Source organism: Clarias gariepinus, unplaced genomic scaffold, assembly GCF_024256425.1.
Source record: "Clarias gariepinus isolate MV-2021 ecotype Netherlands unplaced genomic scaffold, CGAR_prim_01v2 scaffold_38, whole genome shotgun sequence".
Lineage (NCBI taxonomy): Eukaryota > Metazoa > Chordata > Actinopteri > Siluriformes > Clariidae > Clarias > Clarias gariepinus.
This window is the reverse complement of record NW_026521005.1, coordinates 156,963-182,953: the sequence shown is the minus strand read 5'-3', so window position 1 is coordinate 182,953 and position 25,991 is coordinate 156,963. Positions and strand designations below refer to the sequence as shown.

The 25,991-nt window shown below is 43.0% G+C and overlaps 1 protein-coding gene across 1 annotated transcript; it reads right to left on the bottom strand.

The window, feature by feature from the left end:
• Positions 1–1,607: 1,607 nt before the first annotated feature.
• Positions 1,608–21,304, bottom strand: LOC128517189 (disintegrin and metalloproteinase domain-containing protein 9-like). The gene is made up of 21 exons (XM_053491006.1): positions 21,184–21,304; positions 20,483–20,586; positions 20,311–20,387; positions 20,134–20,212; positions 19,424–19,500; positions 18,542–18,722; positions 15,232–15,294; positions 15,071–15,142; positions 14,671–14,840; positions 13,894–13,984; positions 11,503–11,636; positions 10,964–11,129; positions 6,137–6,226; positions 5,459–5,654; positions 4,732–4,837; positions 4,143–4,326; positions 3,630–3,716; positions 3,406–3,511; positions 3,182–3,287; positions 2,599–2,701; positions 1,608–1,958 (listed from the first exon to the last, which is right to left on the bottom strand). Exons 1-21 carry the CDS (start codon positions 21,293–21,295, stop codon positions 1,812–1,814), a joined length of 2,451 nt encoding a protein of 816 aa, XP_053346981.1. The 5' UTR covers positions 21,296–21,304; the 3' UTR covers positions 1,608–1,811.
• Positions 21,305–25,991: the final 4,687 nt, after the last annotated feature.

Genomic DNA, 25,991 nt, shown 5'->3' with positions numbered 1-25,991 from the left:
AAGAAACATATAGATCCATCAGAAAGGTTTATCATACTCAGTGGCACTCTAGTTTCCATCCCGGTTAATTTGGTTTCTGTCTAAGCTCCTGGTGGAGATGATCCCTCCTTCTCCAAGATCTCTTTCTTATTTTATCAGCCTTCGGTACGTAATAGGGGGAGATTTAAATTTTGCATTAGATCCAATAAATGATCACCACCCTGGTACTGATGGTACTAATTATTACTATTAACAAATATCTGATGGATCTAAATTTAACTGAGATTTGGAGATATTTAAACCTCAACTAAGGAGAATACATCTGTTTGTCTAACACATACATAACATACTCCAAGATAGATTACTTTTAAAACTCAACCAGTTTATTATCCAAAATAATAGGATGTTGGTATGATAGTATACTGTTAGCCGATCATGCTCCAATATCACTAACTATACAGATATTTAAGATGCCCTTATCTTCACCCTATTTTCATTTTCAATCAGAATGGCTTTACTTTCTGATTTTGTGTGATTTTAGAGGGAAAATATGTGAATAGTAAATACTGAAATGTAAATGACACACACACGGCACAAAACTAGATTTGTTCCTTTTTTATCCATCTTACTGGAAATTCATAAATTCTCTCTCTGACTCAACACAGTCTGCAGCCACAGACACACACACACACAGACACACACACACACACACACACACTGTGTGTGAGTCTGAAGTCTGATTTGCTCTAAAGAAATGTTGTTATAATGTACTTATTATTGTTACATTTTAGAAAAAAACATGTCTGCCCATTTGTGAGGTTTAAATATTTTTTCCCCTTTTTTTAAATAAAGGTGGAGACAGTAAACCACTCGGGGTTTTTATATAAACAAATTATGTGTGTATATATGTGTGTGTGTGTGTGTGTGGTCTGACATTTGGTTTCACGTCCACACTCACAGCCTGCAGAATGTTCCTATTTACAGTTTGCTACAAAACTGAAAGAATAACTTGTACACAACTTCTGATTAAATGTGTGTAAAGACAAATAAATAAAAATAAAACTTCGAAGGACCAGAGATCGTCTGTACCTCTGGTGAGTGGATGTAGCTAGTAGATTAGCTTGTTTGGCTAATCAAAAGAAGATGCAAAGATAAGTGTGTAACGTAAATCACACAACTAATTTTCAAAAGCAATAAATTTGTGTTAAATAGTTTGATTAGTTTTATGTTTTATATCTTGCTATTACTGTTTCTCCTTATAACTGCAAACGATGCTGGACACATCTGGGAGGGGAATAAATAAAAATCATTTTAATGTCATTTGCAATAATAAACAAACAAACACTACTTTCCCAAGCTTTTTATTTTCCAAAATTGTTTATTTTTTATACTTTGACATCACTCTTATTATTTTGTAAACACAAGTAGGACATAAAATAATTAAACTGTTTATATTGTTTCATCTAATTGATTTTTTTATCAGCAGTTTGTTCACCAAAGATTCTTTAATGTTTCTTTCAAAAAAATCTTTTTTTGTTTTGTTCTTGTTTGTTTTTTTTGCCAATAATTATAATACACAACACTTCATGTAAAGAGCAGCAGCACAAACACATCAAAAAGACGGGGACGATACGACAACCTTCATTAAACAGGCAAACCTTAAACACCATTTAATTATATCCTTAAATTAAAACAGATTTAATTGTTATAGTCATTGACTGAATAAGACTCTCATAATCAGACCAGCAGATCATTTCTTTATCATCAGACGTATAATAACTTCATATTTCTTTGTGCATTTCCACAAACACCTCTTTTCCCCCTGAATTCGCTCAGCTGATGACGTTCCTGGGAGGAATGGGTCTCGGAGCTCCAGGCCCGTTTCTGGGAAGTTGAGAAGTCCAAACTGCAGGCTGTAAGTTACTGTATGTGTTACTGGAACACACAAAGGAGAGAAGAACTGACACTGAGTCACTGTGCTATGTAAGGAGTACGACACTAGGGGGCGTTGAAGGCTGTTCACGAAGCAGAAACTGCTGTCTTGTCTCTGACACTGGAGACTCCTTCCATACACGTTACATCTCAGAATCTCTTCATTATTAGTCGGTACATGTTTGTTAAAGCATTTCTCATGATAAAATGTTTGCGTTTTCCACCAGACCCGGGTCGGGATAAACCCGTTAGTGAGGCTGTAGGAATAAATGTAAATGGTGTGTGGTGGACAGATTACCTGGTTTCTGCAGAAGTGGACGGCAGATACTGAAACAAACACCAAAGACAAACATGATGAAGGGCACAGAGTCTCGACTGTTCACAGATCATCAACATACAGTACAGTACAGTACAGTAATCCCTCCCCAGTGTGTAACGCAGACAACACAGGAGTTCTGGTCGTCCTCTGGCCCGAGCAGTGACCTGCTCTTACTGCACAGGGATCAAACCAGCTGGATTTAATCTCCGCGTGTGTATTATACACCTCAACCCTCCTCATCCTCATCCTTCTGAGAGACTGTGCATTAAACACTGTTACACACTGCAGAATGAAGCCAGCTCCGCCTCGGAGACGTGTCGACTTACTAAGACTAAAAGGAAGGAAGGAGTGTATGATCATCTGGTTACCTGTGGAGTTGTAGGAGGGAGGTGCATCAGTGGTGGAGGACATGCTAGCCTTTGAAAGTTTCTGCTCTGCTGGATGTTGCTCCAAGTGCTCGCTTCGTTTGTCCTGTGAAGAGGGACAGGGACTTTCACCTGGACGTGTCACAGAGACATGCTGGCTGAGCTTTTTTACAAGAACAAAGTCGTTGCAGTGCTGCTCAGCTCTCGATTCTGATTGGTCAGAAGGTGTACAGATGGATTTTTCTCATGGAAGGAGTCTCCAGTGTCAGCGCTTTGTAACACTCTGAGCTTTCTTTTCATATTTTTTGTCTTTTTCAAAGGGCTTGATGAGGGAAGGAGTGTTTATAGCTGCTATAGCGTAAGTGACAATATGAACTCGTTTCACAGACCTTCCATAAATATTAAAAGAATATAACTTTCTCACTCCGTCTAAAAAAAAGGTATCAATAATTTGAAGTGAATGGTCTCCACTGTTAAAACACTATGTGCATCACTAAGGTCATGGAGATGAAGCAGAACGTCTGAGGTTCTTTTTTGTCTCCATTAAAAATAAAAACGCCTAGAAATGTGAATGCTGGTGTTTTACCTGCGGCGGTTGGAGCGCCTCAAACACCTGTACAGGAAGATCAACAGCACCAGAAGGGAGAGCACCAGCAGGAAGAAGACGAGCAGGCCGTTCCTCAGCGAGTAATCTGAAACCAGGACACACCAGCACGTTATTTATAATGAATAATCATTAATTTAATCTCAAATCAGTTATAAAGAAGAGGAGGAGGAGACCTCATTCTTTATGTGTGTGTGTGTGTGTACCTAGTTGAGCAGGTCCGCTGTCCACACTGCCTCCTCTGCCACGTGTGTTGCAGGAAGGCGGAGCCCAGCCGTCGTTGCAGTGACAGTGACCCAAATCATTACATACCTAGAACACAACACACTCACGTCACACACTCACACACTCGTTCTACTCGACTGCTCTCGCTCTCCTCCTATTTTAGTTTGATCATTAAATAAGAGACATTAGGTGTTAGCACACACACCCCGTTGCCGTTGCAGTCAGTTGTAGCGTCACACGTCTGTTTTTTTGTCAACTCTAATGAATTCACACACTGGAAGTTCATACACGCCTGAGGACCAACAATGAATAAAAAACTAAATCATAAACATCAAAAACATACATTTTTGCAGACATTTATTAAAAAGAAACAAAAAACTAAACGACTCAAGAACGCGTACGCTCATTTAAACTGTCGCTGTCACACACTTAATCAGGCAATTGAAATATTTACAAAAAACATTTAAAAAGGATTCACTTTTGGCTAAGTGATTCAGAAACGCCCACACTTAGCGTGAACGCTAGCTGATGATTTATCTATAGAATGAGGAAATACTATCTGCTAGCCGCTAGCTAACCTGGCCCAGGTTCTGCACTGCTCGAGCTCGCGTGCTGCTCATTACACTCACGTGTCCATGCTGCGCTCGCGTTAGAATAAACTACACAGAGATTTGGTGTTAGCGCGCGGCACAGGACGAACACGTCTCAGAGGACTCACTTTGCCTGGAGCGCACACGGTCCCCGTGTTGACGTATCCCGGGTCGAGGACGTCGCTTCCCAGGTTGAAGTCTGCGTTCATGCACTTGGTCCCCGGCTGTAGGTCCTGGATGCTGATGGATGTCCCGTGTGGGAGGTAGTTAAAGTCGAAACCTACACACTGAATCTTCCCACACATGGAGTTACTGTGGAAAAACAGTTGAGATGTTAGGAGCTGAAGCTGATTGTTTTCCTGCAGCGGCATGTCCTCCAGTGGTTTATTCCTCTGGCTCACCATCCAGACTTACCAGCAAGGTTTTACTCCTGTTCTCACTTAGACTACAGCAGCTCTAATGTGTTTATGTTACGTGCGCGCGCGTAAATATTCTGTCACCATGGAAATGACAAGATATCAGAACGAGTGCATTAATATAATCCTGCGCTGTTATGGAGAATCAATCAGAACAGAACCCAAAACCATCGCTCTGACTGACACTTTTATGAGATGTTTAACCCTGGACACGTGTGAACAGATCGAGTGGTGTTACGGTTATCTTGGGGGTGGGGGCGGGGGCGGGGTCGTTAGTTGAGTCATACTGAGCTGCACTTACTCTAAAGAACAGGGGATGAGTCTGTTTCCGGAGTAGCCGCAGTTTCCAAACGAGTTGCCCTGTGTGTTCACGTGCCTGAAGCACAGATCATTGGCTTTTACTGCACCTGGAAAAAAAAAACATGCCACAGCTGATTACTGTAAAATATTAACTAAATACTCTTTTTAAAAATATATATTAAAAAACATGATGCTTAATCCAATGATCTGAGCTGAAAAGATTAAAACCTTTTGGAAGATGCCAGGCTTTTTTTGATTTTTTTAAACCCCTCCCATCCAGTACAGCTTAGGGCTGTGATTGGACAGTGATTAAGTTGCGTGTTCATCACTATGTTGCAATCACGCTCCACTGAAATGCAGCTCTACTCCCCAACCTCTGGAGTTGATATAAAATAGATTACCTTTCTAATCTTCTCTGTGCTATCTAGGGTATGTTTAGTCCGCCTAAAGACGTCATGGCGCACATGAACTGATGTGTGTGTTCCAGCACAGTGAACGTTCTGAGCCCATCACTATGTTGCAATCATGCTACACTGAAATGCAGCGTAAAGTAACTGCATAACTGTACTGTACTGAACAGAAACGTAGCAGTCAAGGTTTGGCTTTACGGTGTGGAATGTTTTTTCTCTGTGTGTGTGTGTGTGTGTGTGTGTGTGTTGTACTTCATGTTCTCCCCTCAGTGACACTGCACTTTGAAACGTGAAAAATTAAAAGTGGACAGTAGGTACTTTTGCCGAAGAGCTGCTGGCACTGGTAGTCCAGCGTCTGGCACCGGCCTTCGTAGCAGTAGGCGGCGCCGGCGCTGCAGGTAAGGCCGTCCATCAGGTAGAAGTCTCCCGGGCAGAAAGGTGAGCTCCCGTTACAGAACTCGGGCAGGTCACACTCGTTCACGGAGGATCTGCAGACCGCACCGGACACCATGAACTGGAGGAGATGCGGAGATGGTGGAGATCAGAATCAGTTTATTGTAGAGATTAATCTGAGGACAGTAAAATAGGCCGTGGATGTTCTAAGAATGAGGAGGTGTTTGTGATTGATGTGTGATACCCTGTGAGATCCTTCATGTGGTTCTGCAGTTACAACCCAGGACCTCTCTCTCTCTCCCTGATCAATTACCACTCCTCCATGGCTCCTCCTCCTTTATGTGTCTCCGCCAACCACACCCACATCATACATGTGGCTCAACACAAACACCTTTGTAATATTTTTACCTACATCACTATGGTACATAAACCTAACATTACCCAGGATGCTTAGCTGATCATACACCAGTGTGAGTGTATGTGTGTGTGTGTGTGTGTGTGTGTGCTTGTGTGTGTGATGTGTGTTTTTGTGTGTGTGTGTGTATGTATTTGTGTGTGTGTGTGTGTGTGTGTGTGTGTGTGTATGTGTGTGTGTGTGTGTACCTGACAGTCTTGACAGCAGAGACCAGTAGCACAGGCTGAGCCCTTTGTTAAGGTGCATGTAGTTGCGTTACAGCATTTGTTTTTGCAGTTCTGCAATCACACACACACACACACACACACACACACACACACACACACAAATTGACTTATTAATAATTACTAAACTGCTGAGTCTTTGTTTTTTAACCAGAAACATAAATCCTGAACATAGCAAAAAGCCTAAAGCTTAGTCATGTTCTTGCTGAATCACAGCTAAAGTTGTCTGTTTCATTTACATTTAGCCCCGCCCACAAAAATGCATAAAGGGTATAAAAGGCAAAGGGAGCTGAAAAAGGCGCCCAAATGGTGGAAGGGCTAAGCCGCTCAGAGTGCACTAAATCTTTCAGCGATGCAGTTCTGCCAGTCACACACACAACCGGATCAATGCTCGGTGACGCCACCCGCAGGTTTACTGAAGAGCAGTTTAGATGCTCACCTGTGGGAGCGCTGGTCGTCTCTATCCTGGCAGGAGCTATCTCCGCCAAAACCCATTTATTAATCCATAAAAGAGCAAATGGGCAGAAGGAATAGAGTCTGGCTTTCAGTTTCACGTCTACCTAACTCAGTTACCACTTACACGCTAGTCAGGTTAACTTTAGCTTATCAAAATGCTATGGTGTCTAACATTCATTTATATGTTACACGGCATTAGATTGAACTCCGCCATCCGCCCAGCATCAACTCCTACACTTTTTGTGGTTAGTTAAACTGAACTGATTACTGTCAGGAAGGTGAGACTCTTGGGCTTGGTGGATGGATCCAGAAGGAGGTGCAGAAGCAGGATGCAAGTGTCTTTGGTCGAGCTCCGTAGGGGCGTGACTGTGTCAGCAGGTGCGCGAGCTTGGAGCCGTGAAATCTGTATGCGCGAAATTCGAGAAAGTATCGAGAGAGCATGAGCGTGGGTCTGAGTCGTGAAATCCGTCAGCGTCCGTCAACTTAGTGGACAATTTATGATGCGTCGTAGCTGAGAAACGTGGAACGTGTTATTATCCTGGTGATAGTATAGAGTCCGATGAAATGGTGGGAGAGCTTGCGTGAAAGTGTCGTTAAGGGAATATCCTTCGTGGCAAGCATGACTCGATCTCCTACACGGTATCTGGGAGCTTTGGTGCGGTGGCGGTCCGTCTGTCTCTTATATGAGGAGCGGGTTTGTAGTGTTGTTGTAGAACTTGTAGAGTTCGTCTAGCGCGTAGCCACGTTTGCCTGCAGCAGCGGACGAAGTGTTGGGCTGACGGAGTATCCACCTCTAATTCTTGGGCTGGGAAGAGTGGAGGTTGGTAGCCTAAGCAGCACTGGAATGGGGATAAGCCTGTTGACGAGGAGGGCAGAGAGTTGTGGGCATATTTGACCCAAGGGAGGAATCTACTCCAGGTGGTCGAGTCCCGAGTAGTCATATATTGGAGGGAAACCTCTAGCGTTTGGTTCATCCGCTCGGTTTGTCCGTTGGACTTAGGATAAAACCCAGACGATAGACTGGGAGTCGCCCTGACTAATCTACAGCATGCGCCCCAAAAGCGAGAGGTGAACTGAGGGCCCCGATCCGAAACGACGTCTGTTGGAAGATTATGGAGGCGAAATAAGTGGAGGACTAACTGCTCCGCAGTCTCTTTGGCAGAGAGCAGCTTAGGGAGTGGGACGAGGTGCACTGACTTTGAAAAGCGGTCGACTATAGTTATGATGCAGGTGTTGCCATCAGACAGGGGCAGGCCAGATGGAGATATAGGACCAAGGACGGCGGGGAATCGGTAGAGGTCTGAGAAGGCCTGCCGCTGGTTGATTATCTACTTTGCCGCGGGCGCAGATGTCGCAGGCTGCCACGAACCATCCCATCCTAGCGTGGGCCACCAGAATCGCTGTTGGGTAGTGAAGCGAGTACGGGCAGCCCATGGGTGGCAAGACAAACGGGAACCATGGGCCCATTCCAACACCTGAGAACGTAGACGTGCGGGGACGAAGAGGTGATTTGGGGGAACATTGCTTGGGCCGGGCTCTTTGGTCAGGCCCTGCTGGACCTTGGTCTCAATGTCAAATCTCAAGGCTGCGATGAGGCAGGTGGGAGGTAAAATAGTGTCGCATGAAGTGGGGTCCTTAGAAGAGGGAAACTGGGGCGATAGGGCATCTGGCTTAACATTCTTAGAGCCTGGCCGATAGGATAGAACAAAGTTAAAACGTGAAAAGAACAACGACCATCAAGCTTGACGTGCATTGAGTCTCCTGGCAAAACGAAGGTACTCAAGGTTCCCATGGTCTGTCCACACCAAAAATGGGAGCTCAGTTGCCTCTAGACACTGTCTCCATACCTCCAGAGCCAGCTTAATGGCCAAGAGTTCTCTTGGCGAAGTAACACAATCGGAGGAAAGTGCTAGCCGCTCCTTCCGCATGCGCAAGCTCACAGACTGGCTGTAGAGCCGTGATTAATGTGGGAGCGCAATTAGCCAATTAGCTCTCTCTGTGCCTCTGGCTGTGATAGGAAAACAGCATCACCTGGGGTCCGAATCAGCGCTCCCCGGATGATAGGGCGAGCGCTTTACCACTGCGGCACTCGGAGGCCTATCCCGGGCGGACCTTTGGGAGAGAATGCCCCCGTCGAACTCCACCACGAACTGGCGAGAAGGGTCGGGGATAATGATAGGGCGAGCGCTTTACCACTGCGCCACTTGAAGGCCTACCCCGGGCGGACCTTTGGGAGAGAATGCCCCCGTCGAACTCCACCACGAACTGGCGAGAAGGGTCGGGGATAATGAGGATGGGAGCAGAGGTAAACCTCATCTTAAGCTCAGCGATGAAATGGGTTTTGGTGGAGGTCAGGGAGGTGAGAGGGGCGGCGATAGAGCTGTAACCCCGGATGAAGCGGCGGTAAAAATTGGCGAAGCCCAGGAACCGTTGTAGGTCTCGTTGTGAGGTCGGAGTGGGCCACTTGGAGACTGCCTGGACCTTGGCTGGTTCCATCTCGATTCTGGAAGGGGAAATAACAAAGCCCAAGAAGATGGTGGAGGATGTGTGGAACTCACACTTCTCTGCCTTGACATAGTGGTTGTTCTCCAAGAGTCTTTGTAGAACCTGACAAACATGACGCTGGTGTTCCTCCAGGCCTTGGGAGAAAATTAAGATGTCGTCTAAGTAGACAAACACAAAAGAGTTAAGAAAGTCGCGTAGGACATCGTTAACGAGGGATTGGGGGACGGCAGGGGCGTTGGTCAGGCCGAAGGGAATGACAAAATACTCTTAATGTCCCGTGGGGGTGTTGAAGGCTGTCTTTCATTCGTCCCCCTCCCTGATACAGACCAGGTGATAAGTGTTCCACAGATCTAACTTGGTAAAGATGTCAGCCCCCTGGAGAAGTTCAAAGGCGGTGGTCATAAGTGGAAGTGGGTAACGCTACTTTACGGTGATCTCGTTGAGACCCCTATAATCACAAAGAAAAATCCCGCCCCCGCAGGGAAGGAGGATGGGTGGATGATTCCAGCGGCAAGGGCTTCTGTGATGTATGTGTCCATGACACCTCTCTCTTGGTGGGTTAGGAAGTATAAGCGACCCTTAGGAGGAGACGATCCTGGGAGCAGGTCGATAGGGCAGTCATACCCGTAATGACCAGCTTGGTCCAGTCTATCTGGGGCCATAAGGAGATAAAAACCAGGGGAGGCCCAGAACCAGGGCGGCATGAGATTTCTCAGAATGATTTCCTGATGACCTTAGAGTGAGCAGAAGCGTTCTGTGCGTGATGGACGGGAGGGAGCTCCCATCTAAGGCCTGGACTGCCAGTGGCGTGCTCAGGGTTGTGCAGGTAATCCTGGAGCCGAAAATCCGTCAGCGTGGTGTCAACGCCGAGTCGTGAAGCTGGCCCGTAGTCGGGAAACGAAAGCGAAAGTTCAAAGCCGGTAAATCCAAGAGTAGTAACAAATTTGAATTGTGAGACGAGAGGCGAGATCGAGAAGACAGGCGAGGTTGACAACGTGAAACTAACATAAACAAGAACGCGAGCAAACTGCGGCGATACAACACACAATAATCCAGCGGCGAGACAGCACGCTGCGCTTCCTTATATCCAGATGAGAAACCAGTGTGCCGGCGGGGCGGTCCGGGAGGGGCAATGACAGCGTGGGAAAACATGACCACGTGATGAGAGTCTGACAGCGTGGGAAAGGAAATGTCACATGAACGACGCGGCCTTTGATCAGCGCGAGAGCGTGACAATTCCAGTTAGCTTGTTAGCTAAAGCAATGCCCAGCAGACAGCTAGCAGATTCACACCTGTCACTCAGATCAGCCACACCCCTAATTATGCATAGTTTATGGCTAAATAGTTGGAATTTTAACAGATTATTTGCATAGAAAAATCATGCTTTGCATATTTGACATGAATGAGAAATCTAGCTACAGAGACCAAATCCGTTTTTTCTATAAACATGTTTCTTTCTGTTAAAATTGGGCTCTATGGGGACTGAAGCTTTCACTAGATTTCACACTTGGTAAGAACGGTACACCGACTACACACAGGGCGGTAAGTCTTCTCCTGCTTTAATGTACAAACCCACAAGTTAAACATAGCATTGCGTTTCTCACCTAACCATAGTTTCAGCTAAGCCCAAATCTCCAGTATATTTCTTTCATATCTATTTTACACGCACATTAAAACTAAGCCTTTTTGTATTCATCACATTTCATACAAACTTAAATAATTATTTTGATTGTGTAAAGCTGCTTTGCAACAATGTAAATTGTTAAAAGCGCTATACAAATAAAATTTTATTGAATTGTATTCCTGAAATCTGCCCTCGCTTGGCCGTACCTGGGGCGTTCCGCAGTCACATTGTTCACCCGCCTCCAGGATTTCGTTACCGCACTGAGCCTTTGCGATGACTTTCGTCGGCACGTTCAGCAGACACAAATCTCCCTTAATTAGGGACAGCTGCTGGAAATCCTGATCACTGCACGTGCTGAACGACATCAACCGACTACACACACACACACACACACACACAAAGAAATGGAATAAATAAATGTTAAACAAAACCAACAAGATGCTGTTCAATAACTACACCACAAGACTTGTTCTAATAGGTTACAGTTTCTATGGTAACAGCTTGGTCATACAGATGTAATGTTGGTAATCAACAGATTGTTAATGTGTTCATTATTTATGTAAAGTTTATGGAAGGAGTCTCGTCAGCACTTTCCCCCCGTATTTATATTTTAAGAGAGAGATAAAAAAAAGCCTGGTGGGACAACTGTCATCTTCCCTCCCATTTCATATTGTTGATTATTTTCCTAAAACAGCACCACACGTGGGGTATTCGCCTAACAGAATGAGTAAGGATGCGTACTGACGTGGCCTGAGAGTGCATGATGAATTTGCTTTCATCACACTGCTGGCGTCCGTCATCGTGGGTCATGCCAAGATTGTGTCCCATCTCATGCGCCAACACCGTGGAGTAATACTGCAGGTCAAAACTGATGGGATACTGCAAAGAAAACAGGCAACAATATTCATGTTAAATATCTCTCTCTCTCCCTCACTCTTTCACTCTCTCTCTCGGATTGTGAGTAATGCGGTTTGCGAGTGTTCCACAAGACAGGCAAAGATTTTTAATAAGTTTTCACTTGGAAAACGAACAAGTCTTGGTTTACGAGTACCAAGTATCATGTATTACGCATGTGCTTGTTGTTTTGACGCCGAGCGTCATGTGATCACAACTGAGCCAACAGTTTTTCTCAACATTTTCTCTCTCCCTCTCAGTGTCAGCCTGCACTCCACTCCTACCCCTAGGCTAATTAGTTTTATTTTTACTTTACAGCAGTGATTCTGTTAATGTGTGTGAGCACACGAATGTCAGAGATGTTTCTTGTTATTTTTCCCAATGAGGCAGTGTTTCCCTTAGTGTTTGCGTGCAGGCGCTGTGTCTGTGTGTGTGTGTGTGTGTGAAAGTCGTCCTGCACAAATAAAAGAGGAGAAGGGTGACTGTGTAAGACAAGAAGAGGGAGGGGTGTCACAAAAACACACACACACACACACACAAAGCACCTGCACGCAAACACTAGCAGAAACACTTATCTGTCGGGATTTATTTTTACTTGTAGGTAAAGTGCAGGTTAATTTGTTTTATTTTTACTTCATATTTTGTATTAATTATTTTTATGTATTTGTTTTTGGAGGCTGTGAAACAAATAATCTGAGATTTCATTATTTCTTGAAATTCACTCTTTTACTCTCTCTCTCTCTCTCTCTCTCTCTGTCTGAGCGTGCCTCGCCAAGTTTAGAAAGACTGTTTCTTTTATTTTCCTCCACCATAGTTAATGTTACTACAAAAAAAAAAGATAAAAGTTCAGAGTGCGAGATAGTGGGCGGGGCACCATGGCCTCTGAGGCCGGTGGAAAGACTTTGTCTCTCCAGAATGGCATTATTTGTGTTCCATAGAAAGGAATACAGATAGAGGAGGTAATACTAGTGGTGGGAAAGCAGGTCGGGTGTGAGGACATCTACTCTGCCTCCCGGACAAACAAGGCGGTGGTGGTGTTCCTGACAAAGAAAACCCTAGTAAGCACGCTAATAAAAAACACAGGTCATGGAAACGGACAGTAGCCTGGGTCAAACTAATACCGTGAGCACACCTACAGACAGGTGAGGTCAAGGGTCAAAAGGTTATTCCTTAAAAAAAAAAAAAAGTAAATAAAAATTAATATAGCGTGAGTGCCCATATCGTGTATCTCTATACGGAAAAGACTGGCAAGGCCCCCAAGTCAGCATGTGGAATCTGCCCCGGTAGACTGTGTGGTATCCGTGATTCTCAGGTTCTGATGAGGCTCTCAAAGACCAAGAAGCATGTAAGCAGAACCTGTGGTGTTCCCATGTGTGCCAAGTGTATCTGTGACAGGATCAAGCGAGCTTTTCTTTATTGAAGAGCAGAAGATCGTTTTCAAAATACTCAAGGCACAGGCGCAGAGACAGAAAACTAAGTACATGGGTGTCTGTACCTCAAATGAATATTATATACATAAATGTTTCTGGACAAATTCTCTCTCTCTCACTTGTTCTCTAAACATTCCCGTTTTTCCAGTTCTGATGGTGTTTCCCGTAAAGGGTGTGTTCGCACAACATTTAAACACAACCCCAAAATGACCTTCTAGATTCCGTCACCTAAAAATGTTACATCAAGAAATCTTCAGAAATCTTTTAAATAGCACACAAATTTAAAACTTCTGCCCACTTTTTTTTTTTAGCCTTTTAACATTACAACATTATAAACTTTAAGACTTTGATTATATAGTTTGTCAGTGTAGCTAGCGAACATGTTGTTAGGTTATTAGCTTGTAATTTTTGTCTGTGGAGGGAAGTTAAGTGCTAGCTACTGAAAAATTCCATGAAGATGAACTTTATAGTGTTCATGTCTAAAAGCTGATTTGTCCTTCAGAGGAGTCACACGCCCACAGTAATGACATCACAGGATAATGCCCTCTTATAAGAAATCATGTTCGCCAAAGTGAAGGATCACCACATATTCTGGATTCTGATTGGTCAGATTAAAATAGATTCATATTAGTGCGCTTATTACATAATACATTCCACTCATATTCCAGTTGCTTCTGACATAAATAACAGACACTAAGTTCATGTTCCCGATCAGAGAACGCAGTCGGACCTGTAGCACCAGACAGCACCATCAGAACGAGACTGACGGCGTTTCATTATCAGAGTATAAGAATGAGGTTTAGGGTTCTTACCACGCTGATCCCACCGCCAGCGCTCGCTGAGCAAACCGTCCCGACGTACGCCATGCCCAAAATCCCTCCGCTGAAAGCTCCTGGTAGCCCCCTGGAAAGAGAAAACATATACAAGGAGATGAAACAGGAGCAAGACGACAGCAAGGTCTTACACAGATTTCCTGCTAGCAAGGGTTGGTCAAGGTTTCGACAAGCGGCAAGACAGTAGTACAAGGGGCGGTCATAATATTTGTATTATTATATTAAAAGATATAAATGATTTGCCCTATTTTTGTCTCCAGAAACTAGTACATTTATGATTATTACTTCTTGTTAAAAAAACCTGCGTTATATACGAAAATTGCTTGAACCCCGATTGTTCAGCTCACGAAACGGTCCCCCAACCTCGCATCCAGTGACTTCTTCCTCTTCCATCACTTCTTGGCAGGTGTCTAAAAGATGGCGAGGTGATTACGAGGTGGAGCTTTTTATCCATCATTTGGAGACATGTGTCGCCTTAGGTTTAGGATATGTAGAGAAGGACTAAGCTCATGACCTATGTTTGCTTTTTGTGACATTATTCTTTCATAGCAATAATTACAATTTTATGACTGCCCCTCATACTGTATGTTTAATTTTAATCTTAATACAGGACAGAAATTTGACTACATTTTTTATAATAATGAGATGGACATTGTTTCTCTGTGGATGTGTGAGCTGTTTAGGAGTATGTAAGCTTATTTTTGGTTTTACATAGATCTGATTAAAACATGCTTACACACACTTTGTGCGACTTACACGACAAGCTGGCTCATGTCGCCTCTGATGCGTGGTGTCTGACTATCACTCCTCCATTTGACAAAATTTGCTAGAACATCTTTTGGGTCTCCGTTCACGTCGAAAGGGTTTCCTGTCTCGAAAATCTCTATGCCCACCAGGACGATGCGGATGTTCAGCTCCTTGTAGTACTGGAGACAGGGATTACACTCAGGTCAGGATGATGCTAAAAGAATAAAGTACTCTGCTCCCTGCAGTTATGGGAGAATAATAAACGAGGAGGTGGTGCGATGATGGGGATTCATCGTCGCCACCCTGAGGTTGATTATTTTCCGATAACAGCACATCCACACCACAGCTGTGTCAGGACAGGTTTAAACACAAAGAAATCGCTCACAAGGCATCAGGAATCAGTTCTCACCGTGTCCAGGTAATTAGCAAGCTGTATCATTTCGTCCGTCACGGCCGTGCGGTTGGCCTTCATCATGATAAACTGTGCGAGTAAACAAACAGATAAACAGTGAAACAAGTACAATACTTGTAAAAACAGTATTTATATATAAATTAAATTGAAACACCTACTCTCTGATTGTCCACCACTAACACCAGCTCCACATATCGTGTCTGAGGCAGGGAGCGCTTTTTCTGTCAGAGAAACCAAGACATATTCAATATCTACGTATAAAGTTAAGAAAAAAAAAAATTCAGACTTTGGTGTTGTTTAGAAGTTATAAGAAAGTTACAAGGAGGGGCGGAGTGTGTCTAGAACAGGGGCATGTCTTAATTAAGTCTGAATCAGGTGCTGTTCTCTGTGCTGGGATATAATGAGTATGTATTCAATTAAAGCAAGCATTAATGAGATCAATATACTAACAGGGATATATCGCTGATCTCCTTATGTTATTGCTTTCATTCTAAAGCGAGCAAACACTGAAACCTAATGGCATGTCAAGTTATGCCATGTATGAAACAAAGCAATGATTACCTGTGCAGTCCTCCTCCATATCCACCCTGCCCCTTGCTTTTTAATGCATCATTCACTGTTTTAATTGCACCTGTCCTATATCTCTAATCATCACAGCTCCCTATTTAACATGCTTCCAGACAACAGTTCTCCACATAGACCACGGTCTATTTCACCAACCTCGACTTTGTCTCACATCTCGGAGTTATTGCCTTCTCGGGTTTACAGTTGCCGACCTCTGGAATTGTCTCTCGACCATGAACTTGGACTACGGTCTCTCTTGACTTACGGTTTTTGACGCTCGCTTATTTCATGATAATGTCCATGCTGGCATATACAGTAGCACTTGCTCTCGTCACACGCTGGCTCAAAACAATTCACACAGAGTCACAGTAGCAAGCTCTGCACTTGGATCCATCATCTCCATGTCCCCCCATGGCAGTATATAGGCAATAATAGATCCAGCAGAGGCTGCACAACGAGAGAAACAGGGACGCTTTGGGGTATTTACCAGCAGGATATCCAGCAGATAACTAACACCTTCCATACCATTACAGAAGCATTAACTGCTCTCACTGGACAGATAAAGCAGACACAACTGCCTGAGCTCCCATTCTCCAGCCTCCTCCTCCTATGCACTCCATCAGTCATAAATCACGACTACCTGCACTGGCCATGAGCATCTACAGCAAAGAAGTGTCATCAGGCCTGTATCCACTAGTTTCTTACCCAGCCCCATCTGAGCTCTCTCTCTTGAACCCATGCAGATCAGCCCAAGGAACACCAGCGACGAAAGGACAATGATTGTACTGTGGTCAGATCAGCCATGTCGTACAAACCTTTTCGTTAAAAGATCAGGCCCCCCTGATGGGTCTGGGTGTGCAGGGGTGGCCTACACACCACTCATCTCCAAACCTTTGCGCTCACTTCCCAGTGACCCTGATCCATGACAGTCACCCCTACACTACAAAAGCTACAGTGTCTGGACTGACCAGAATTTAATCTTTTTAGCTATGATATCCTAACTCAAGATTCCATCCACACCATTTAACTCAACAATTCAGTGTACAGGCCCTTGGTGGCAGCAAGCACTCTTCAATCACCCACCACACTGTTCAAGTCACACAGCTTATGCACCAATAGTTCTGGGGCTCCCATGGTTAAAAGTGCATAACATACACATTCCCACATGTCTCCATTCTGCTGCCACAAGAAAGATCTGGCCCATCTCTATGGAGGAGATCCCTAACCTATCTAAAGTATCACAACCCTCGTCAGGTGTTCAGCAAGTCACGTGCCATCACCTTACCTCCTCATTGCCCATACAACTGTTCAATTGATGTCCTTCCTGGCACTACTCCACCTAAAGGGCTATTTTACTTTCTCTCCTGACCCGAGAGAGAGCTCATGGGACAATATATCTCCAAATCATTATCAGCCAGAATCATGTGCCCTTCCTCTTCCCCCACAGGGGTACGCTTCTTCTTACTATAGAGGGCTTAATGAGATCACGGTTAAGAATCACTATCTGCTTCCCCACATGTCCACTGTGTTTGAATTATATCAGGATGCCCGTCTTTTCTCCAAGCAAGACGGTGACACATCTTCAGTGCTTTTTGGGTTTCGACCAATTTCTATCGGCGTTTCATTTATGACTGATGCATATTGCTAGCCCTACTTACATCTCTTACACCCACTAAGATCCCTTTCCGATGGAAACTCCTAACAGAGAAGGCTTTCAAGGAACTGAAGCAGCGCTTCACCACAACACCCATTCTCACGTTCCTTGATTAATTTCTCCAGTTCAGTGTTGGAGTCAATGCACCTGAAATAGGAGTTGGAGCCATGCTTTCTCAAAAAACAATTAAGGACAACAAACTTCACCCATGCTCCTTCTTTTCCCACCGACTCATGCACCATAATTTGCAACTATGACATCGAGGATTGCAAATTACTAGCAGTTAAGCTAGCCTTCAAGGAGTGGAGACACTGGTTGGATAGAGCTGAACACCCATTTCTTGTCTGGACTAAATCTAAAAACCTTGAATATCTCAAGTCAGCAAAGAGACTCAACTCACGGCAGGCAAGCTGGTCACTTTTTTTTTTTTTCACGGTTCAATTTCACATTGTCATAACAGTTCCCCGACCCCCTAGGACACATGGAGACCATCCTCCCACCCCTGGATGTGGAAAGCCTTGTTCTGCAATCCCTTGAACAGGAACCAGGTCACAGTAACCTGAAGTCCAGTATCTGAAGGACTGGGAGGGTTACAGACCTGAGGAAAGAAGTTGGGTACCAGCCAGGTTCATCTTGGACCACTCTTTGATTAGAGACCTTCACAACCTTTACCCTGAGGCAACCGCAAGAACACCAGGTGGCTCTTATTATCTCAGCTCCCTATTTAACACCAGACAAACGGTTCTACGCCAGATTATTGTGTACTACTCATGCCCAGTATTGCAGCATTTTTGTCTGTTTTGGCTTTTCAGATCTCGACCATGCTCTATTTCACCAATCTCGCCTTCGTCTCAAGTCTCAGATTTATTGCCTTCTCGGGTTTACAGTTGCCGACCACTGGAATTGTCTTTTGATCATGAACTTGGACTACGGACTCTTTCGACTCACCGGTATTGACCTTCGGCCGTTTCACAACCACGCCGGCATACACAGTGGTGCTCACTCTCGACACACGCCGGCTCCACACTTCCGCATTCCCGCCGCATGGCTCATTCACAGTAGTCATACCAGTTACACTCACTTTGCACTTGGATCTATAACTCAAGTAACATCTGGCAATCCTTCAGCTGCAAACTACACACTGATTTAAAGAAAAAACTTTTATGCTTAACTTATGTTAAGCATGTGCATAAGTCTAATCTGTAACACAACGTCTGTTAGCCAGACAGCAAAATACAAACACGTCTGACCCGTAACAACGTGTCCATTAACAAGGTGTGGCCACAGTCGCCCTGATCACATCCGCTGTCCACCCCACACACGAACGGCTCTGAGGGGTTGTCCTTCAGGGGAAACAGGATGTGCTCGTTGTTTGAAGCGTTTCGAGCAGGTTCCAGGGCGTAACTTTCGAGTCCCAGGAAAATGACGCCCCTTAAAAACACAATGTGCATGTCAAGCTAATTACAGAATGTAAATAATAATAATAATAATAATAATCAAATAGAATAATAGTTATTATTTAATTTATTTATTAAATGAATAATTTTGAGGAAAAGCTTCATCATAGTGCTTGAAATGCTGGGTGTGCAGCCGAAATTCTAGCACTGTTCCCTTCATGAAGCAGATCATCTTTTATAATGTGTCTGATGAGGATCTTAGACACACACACATGCACACACACATACACAGACACACACATGCACACATAGGGCAAAAGTATTGATGTTTTCTGACACACACACACACACACAGCACAGAGAAAAGGCAGATGAGGGTAAGGTCACGCGTAATGAATGAAGTCAGTATTGCTGAGAAACTCTGTGTCCTTTTCAGACATTTCCTCAGACTGGCATGGGTCCGGCTCAGCGCGTCAGAGTTATTCTTTAATAAAATTTAATAGAAAGAGTGCTCTGGAAATAACACATTATTATTATTATTATTATTATTATTATTATTATTATGACTAATATTTATTTGTTTGTTTGTAACTCAAATCTATAATGCATCAGGTATTGCTCAGTGCCCCACACCCCTGTAGAACCTCAGCAGTGCAGTATAACCCGCTCAGGTGTTCAGTCACACCAGGTACAGTCTGGTATTGTTTACACAGTAGGAGCCTTTTATTACCTTACCTGAGTCCAGTACAGGTGCTGAGCGCTACCAGAGACTCCTCATAACCCGACACTCGCCCGTGGTAATGACACAACACCTGGAACACACAAACAGCAGCACAGCGTTTAACACTCCTGTAACAAACCTGTAGTACACCTGTACCACACTTGTAACAAACCTGAAACATCTGTTACATCTGTAACACACCTGTAGCACATTTCTAATATACCTGTAACAAATCTGGAATCTACCTGTAACACAACTAAAACAAACCTGCAACACACCAGTAATATACCTGCAACACACATGTCCATGCAACCTCTCCATGTCTTTTTCCACCATCTTTGCATCTATGCATTCAGCCAGCTAGCTGCCAACAAATACACAATCTATCAATTCATCCATCAAACACATCTATGCATCATCCACCTGTACACTTACGTATCTATCTCTCCATCCATCAGCTCTCATCCATTCTTATATCCAGACATTCATCCATCCTGTCTACCCATCCACACATGTGGTTTTGTCGTTTATCTTTTTTCCCATCCTAGTCAGGTGTAATGTGCCACAATCTCACACAAACCACCACCACCATCATCATCATCATCATCATCATCCTCAGTCATCTTATGTTTCATCCAGTACATTGTAAGAGTTCTCCCTGGTCAGAGATCAGACCTCACTCTGTCACATCATCTATTTATCACTGCAAATAAACAGGTCTTACAGGCTCCACTCTGTGTGTTTTCACTGAGTCCTGATGCACGTCATGAGAGACCACTGTGAAATCTGGAGATAAATAGTCTCTGAAACACAAAAACAACACACACGCCTCACATGCCTCACACACGTCTCACGTGATTCAATTACATGAATAATGGCATACCAATAATGAAAGACATACCTGTTCTGGGTTAAATGTAGGAGATGGACGGTGTTATTTATCTCAATCGAGTAGGTCAGACCATCCGGATCCGATCTCTGCAAACGTGAACACAGGAAAAATGACATTTTAAATTAAATTTAAATGAAACTCAGCCTACAGCGTTCAGAGAGTGTGTATTAATAAACTCCACCTGTGTGTGTGATCGGTCGACATGTCTCTCCCACCGCTTGAGCACAAGCTGAGGTACGATGATCTGGTAATTCTTCAGGTGTGATGTTTGGTCAGGGAACAGGTCTGAGAAGATATGGGGTAAGTGTAACGTCTCATTAAACAGAACAGTGATGAGATTATCACTAAGACACACTGCTGCTGAATCCTGCCGTCTGCCCAGTGACACGTCTGAGTCACACATTCATTATTCATTTCCACTAAATAACTGCTGTTTAAGTCAAAGAAAAACACAAGACGTTATTGAAATAATGAAACACTTTGAGTTTAAACATTAATTCTGCTTCATCACACCACAGGGTCGCTGATTAGTTTACTGTAACAGCACAACACAAAGTTACTTTAGAGAAACAAATAACAAACAAATACATCAATCTTTTTATGCACTTAAAGCAAAAGAAATTATGGTTATGTTTAGGTTGTTCCTCCCTGGATGCAAATAGCGACCAATTAATAAACCAGTTGAACTCATCAAACGAGTTAATCTGTGATACAGCTGCTTCACGACAGAAACAACAGAATATCAGCAGTGAAACATAATTAAAGTGGATTTTTAAATACAGAGCTAGAACTTTATCAAACATTTAGTGGTAAAACAGAGATGGATCTGTGGTGTGTGTGTGTGTGTGTGTGTGTGTGTGTGTGTGTGTGTATGACACTCACCTTGGCTCACGGCTCCATCTGTGTGGATTAACATGAGCAGAAGAACTGTGGAACTGAGAACTGTAGCAAAGTGTCCCATGCTCTGTCTTCTCCCGAACACTTCTCGCCCCATTCCTCAGCGAATCTGGTGGATCGTGTGTGTGTGTGTGTGTGTGTGTGTGTGGATGAGAGAGAGAGAGAGAGAGAGAGAGAGAGAGCACTTAGGTGAGACTGCACCGTGCCTTCACCTTTGTGTTCTGATGAACCACCCATTCAGTGTTCAGCAGCTGCTGCTTTCTCACACACACACACACACACACACACACACACACACACACACACAAGTGCTACTTACCAGGCTACCTTTCCCAATTATTCTAATTTCCTTTAGTTCGTGGGAATTATTTAAGAGAAGACTAAAGACCAATCTGTTTCTAATATATTTCCCAACTGTTGGCACTTACTGTAGTAACCCAGTGTACTGTAGTAACCCACTGTACTGTAACCCAGTGTAAGGATCTACCCAGTGACGAAAACTTCAAAGCCCTTTTGTAAGTCACTCTGGATAAGAGCTTCTGCCAAACGCCTAAATGTAAATGTAAATGTAAATGTCATCGAATGGTTTTGAGATTTTGGGGTTTAAGCACATTGAAGGTCTTCCTGACCTCTTGTCATTTTCCAGTGATGTCTTCCTGATCTTGAAGCGCGCGTGAACAACTCATTGCAGCATCATCATAAGCTGCTGAATCATGTCATACATCTCTATGGCAGATATAATTTTTTTTTTTAAGAATTTCACATTTGGTCTTCGTTTTAACTCGCTGTCCATGATGAAACAGCAGACGTAGTAACACATGTAGTCATAATAGCACTAGTTGCACAGCTCCCAATGTACACAGGACAATGTCTTTCGGCACACTGACTTACAGATGATACTCAACCGGAATAATGGTTTTACCGCTGCACCTTACGGCGGCAGCATTTGGGTTTGTGCATTTGCTGGCTTTTACCTCTGAGTGGTGCTATATAACTATAGACTGATGTCTCAGTAGCAGGTAAAATCAAGTGTTTTTTTCTGGTTCGAGGACGAGAACGCTGTGCGCGTCTGTGCGGCCGCTTCGTACCTGAACTGTTTGTTTGTTCCTGCTGCATGTCTTTCAAATTTTTCAAATTTTTGCTGCTTGTGAGTTTGCCACCGGGCAGCTGTGGGCCCTTTGCCCTGTTAGCGTCTCCACCACGCTCAGCTTTTCTAATGGGTGAGTTATCGCTCTCTCAGTCGGTTGCACTGTTTGTTTACTATTTTGCTGTCTCCTATTAGTCTGCTGTTTTTGGTGAAGTGGCATTTCAGGGTCTGGCTAGCGTGGTTTTTGCCCGTGTCAGGCAGTTTTTGCCTGTGTCTGGCTTTCACTTGCTCAGTACTATAATGTCTTGGGCAAAAGTTTATCTTTTTTTCTTTTTTGGGCAAAAGTTTTTCTTTTTTTCTTTCTTCTTTTCTCTTCTCTTCTTTGCTTATATTTACCATCGCAGTTAACACAGCGAGCCTTTAGATTTGATCATTCGTACTTAGAAAAGCTATGCGTGTAGGGTTTTTTTTTTATGTTATATGTTGTGTTCCTTAAATTTGTAGTATATTTATTAACTTAAATAAATGGACCTAAGTGACCATAAAATTAAAACACTGTCAGGATGTGCTACTGCATCATGCAGATGTCAATGTTATTTTGCATTATTATAAGAATTAAATGCAGTGGGCTGTTATGATCATCATAATTTTCATTAATGAATAATGAAAACATTTTAACAAATGACATTTTTAAACCTTATAAAATACAAGTAAATGAAACGAGTTTACAATCACAAGAGTAAAAATTTTGAATTTAAGTGAAATATGGGCATTTCTCATTTTATTTTCTTATTATCAAATTTAAGCAAAGTAAATGTTGCTTTTATATCTAGCATTTATATTTTATTTATGGGTAACACTTAACACACAATGACGACAAAACATTATGACTTTGTAAAATAATGAATGATCGGTTTCAGTGAACTTTAGCGCATCAGAAAATGAACCAAAACTTCGTACTCGCCTCACAGATATAAAAAATATATAGAAAGCGAAATGTCTGCTTTTATATAAACTAATGGAAAACCAATTCCAGATTACGCAATTCGTATAAAACATGAATTATTGACGCATCCACTGCTGCGGAGACGACAAGATGACATAATTACCTTCATCACTACAACCGAAAAGACATCACTAATTCTTAAATATTTATTAAAATGGTCACCTTGCTGTTTTTCCTGAGGCATTTATAATCATTAATCTATTTTATGTGTGCGGTTGAGCGCTGATTAGACTACGTGGAAGAATATTGTGAGTAAATAACAATAACCCTCTTTTATGTTTTCTTGTTTTCTTTCTGTATAGTTTGAAAATAAATGGGTCACTTCTGGACACAACATGTGCTGGTTGTTTTGACCCAAGTGCTGGGTTTTACCTTTTAACCAAGAATTCTGGGTTGTTCATTTGACCCAACCACACTTTTAAAAAAAAACAAAAAAAAAAACACTGCAACAACAACAACAAAAAAAACCATAAAAAGTTGCCCAGCTGTTTTAAGTAAACTACATTTTTTGAGAAATTTTCTGGCCAATTAATTATATCGCTGGACTCAGCCCAGCGTTTCATCTACTCAAAAAGTCCATTGTAGCCCACTGATGTATTGGTTCAAGTGGTTGTTTTTCAATCAAAATAAGGTAGCCTAACAATACCCCAACAATTAAAACACACAAACATTACTCTAAAAACTTTATTCTTTAAACTTTGTGACAATTTGTTAAATATAAAATAAATGTAACATAAACACTCTCTGTAAAACAATAAATCGAGGGGACCCTGTAAATCTGATTTGAAATGCATTTAATACAATGTTTAAACAGTTTTTAATACAAATCTTATAATACTCACATGATATCTTAATATTTTAACTATTTATTTTAACTATTAAAACAATTTATCTAAATTTATCTTTTTTTTTTTTTACTATTTGAACCATTAAAATTGCATTTACTTCACAATAACATTAAGAACAAGAACAATAAAACTAAAAAAATATTATTGATTAAACGTGGACTAAATAAAAACAGTTGTCCTAAAAAATGTAACAGATGAGGACTCATGTCCATCGATCTGATCTACAGTATGCTGGAGAAACTCCCAGGTGGAAAGACACTGCTTTGTGTAGTTAACATCAAAGACAAAAAAACTTGGGAAAGATCTGTCAGGTTCCTCTCGTCTTATCCCCAACGCACAAAACATGGGACAGTGCTCCAGTCATCTCCATATTTGGCAGATATTCCATCAACAACTTACAACTTACTCTCCAGAATGCTCCTGGATCATACAGAAACAGAAGGCATACTAAACTGTCATTAACCCAGTGGTTCTCAAACATTTTCTGTCATTCCCCACTTAAGGCGGTGGGCAAATTTTCAAGCCCCACTCGTCAACAAAATGATAACGAAAACGGCCAAGTGTACTATTTATTAAAATATAAATTTCTAAACCAATAAGATCAAATAACACCAAGTTCAAAATAGATACACGTTCTATTGTTATAACAATGCAACCACGGGGGGTGGGGGGGGGGGGCGCAATCCAGTGTCTTCTTGTGCCAGTCCCAAGTCTGGATAAATGCAGAGGGTTGTGTCAGGAATCCGACATCAGGCATCCGACGTCAGGCATCCGACGTAAAACATTTTCCAAATCAATGATGCGAATCAAGAATATAATTCCCATACCGGATCGGTCGTGGCCCGGGTTAACAACGACCGCCACTGGTGCTGTTGACCTACAGGGTGCTAGGACGTTGTAACCTGAAAGAGATCAGTGACTGCAAAGTGTTGGTAGAGGAGAGTGTAGCCAGACAACACAGAATGGTCATGTGTAAAATAACCCTGGTGGTGAGGAAGGCGAAGAGGACAAAGGCAGAGCAGAGGACAAAGTGGTGGAAGCTGAGAAAGGAAGAATGTTGTGAAGTCTTTAGGGAGGAGTTGAGACAGGCTATGGGTGGTCAGGAGGTGCTTTCAGTTGACTGGACAACTACAGCCAATGTGATCAGGGAGACAGGTAGGAGGGTACTTGGTGTATCATCAGGTAAGCGGAAAGTGGACAAGGAGACTTGGTGGTGGAATGAGGAAGTCCAGGAGTGTATACAGGGAAAGAGGCTAGCTAAGAAGAAGTGGGACACTGAGAGGACTGAAGAGAGTAGACAAGAGTACAGGGAGATGCAGAGTAAGGTGAAGGTAGAGGTGGCAAAGGCCAAACAAAGAGCATATGAGGACTTGTATGCTAGGCTAGACAGTAAGGAGGGAGAGGGGGATCTGTACAGGTTGGCAAGGCAGAGAGATAGAGAGGGGAAGGATGTGCAGCAGGTTAGAGTGATTAAAGATAGAGATGGAAATGTACTGACAGATGCCAGGAGGGTGATGGAAAGATGGAAGGAGTACTTTAAGGAGTTGATGAATGAGTGAGAGGATTCCAGAGGAATGGAGGAGAAGTGTATTGGTGCCAATTTTTAAGAACAAGGGAGATGTGCAAAGCTGTGGCAATTATAGAGGTAAAAAGCTAATGAGCCAGACAATGAAGCTGTGGGAAAGAGTAGTGGAAGCTAGGTTAAGGGCAGAGGTGAGCATTTGTGAGCAGCAATAGGGTTTTATGCCTAGAAAGAGTAGATCAGATGCAGTATTTGCTTTGAGGATGCTGGCGGAGAAGTACAGAGAAGGTAGTTGCATTGTGTCTTTTTAGATTTAGAGAAAGTGTATGA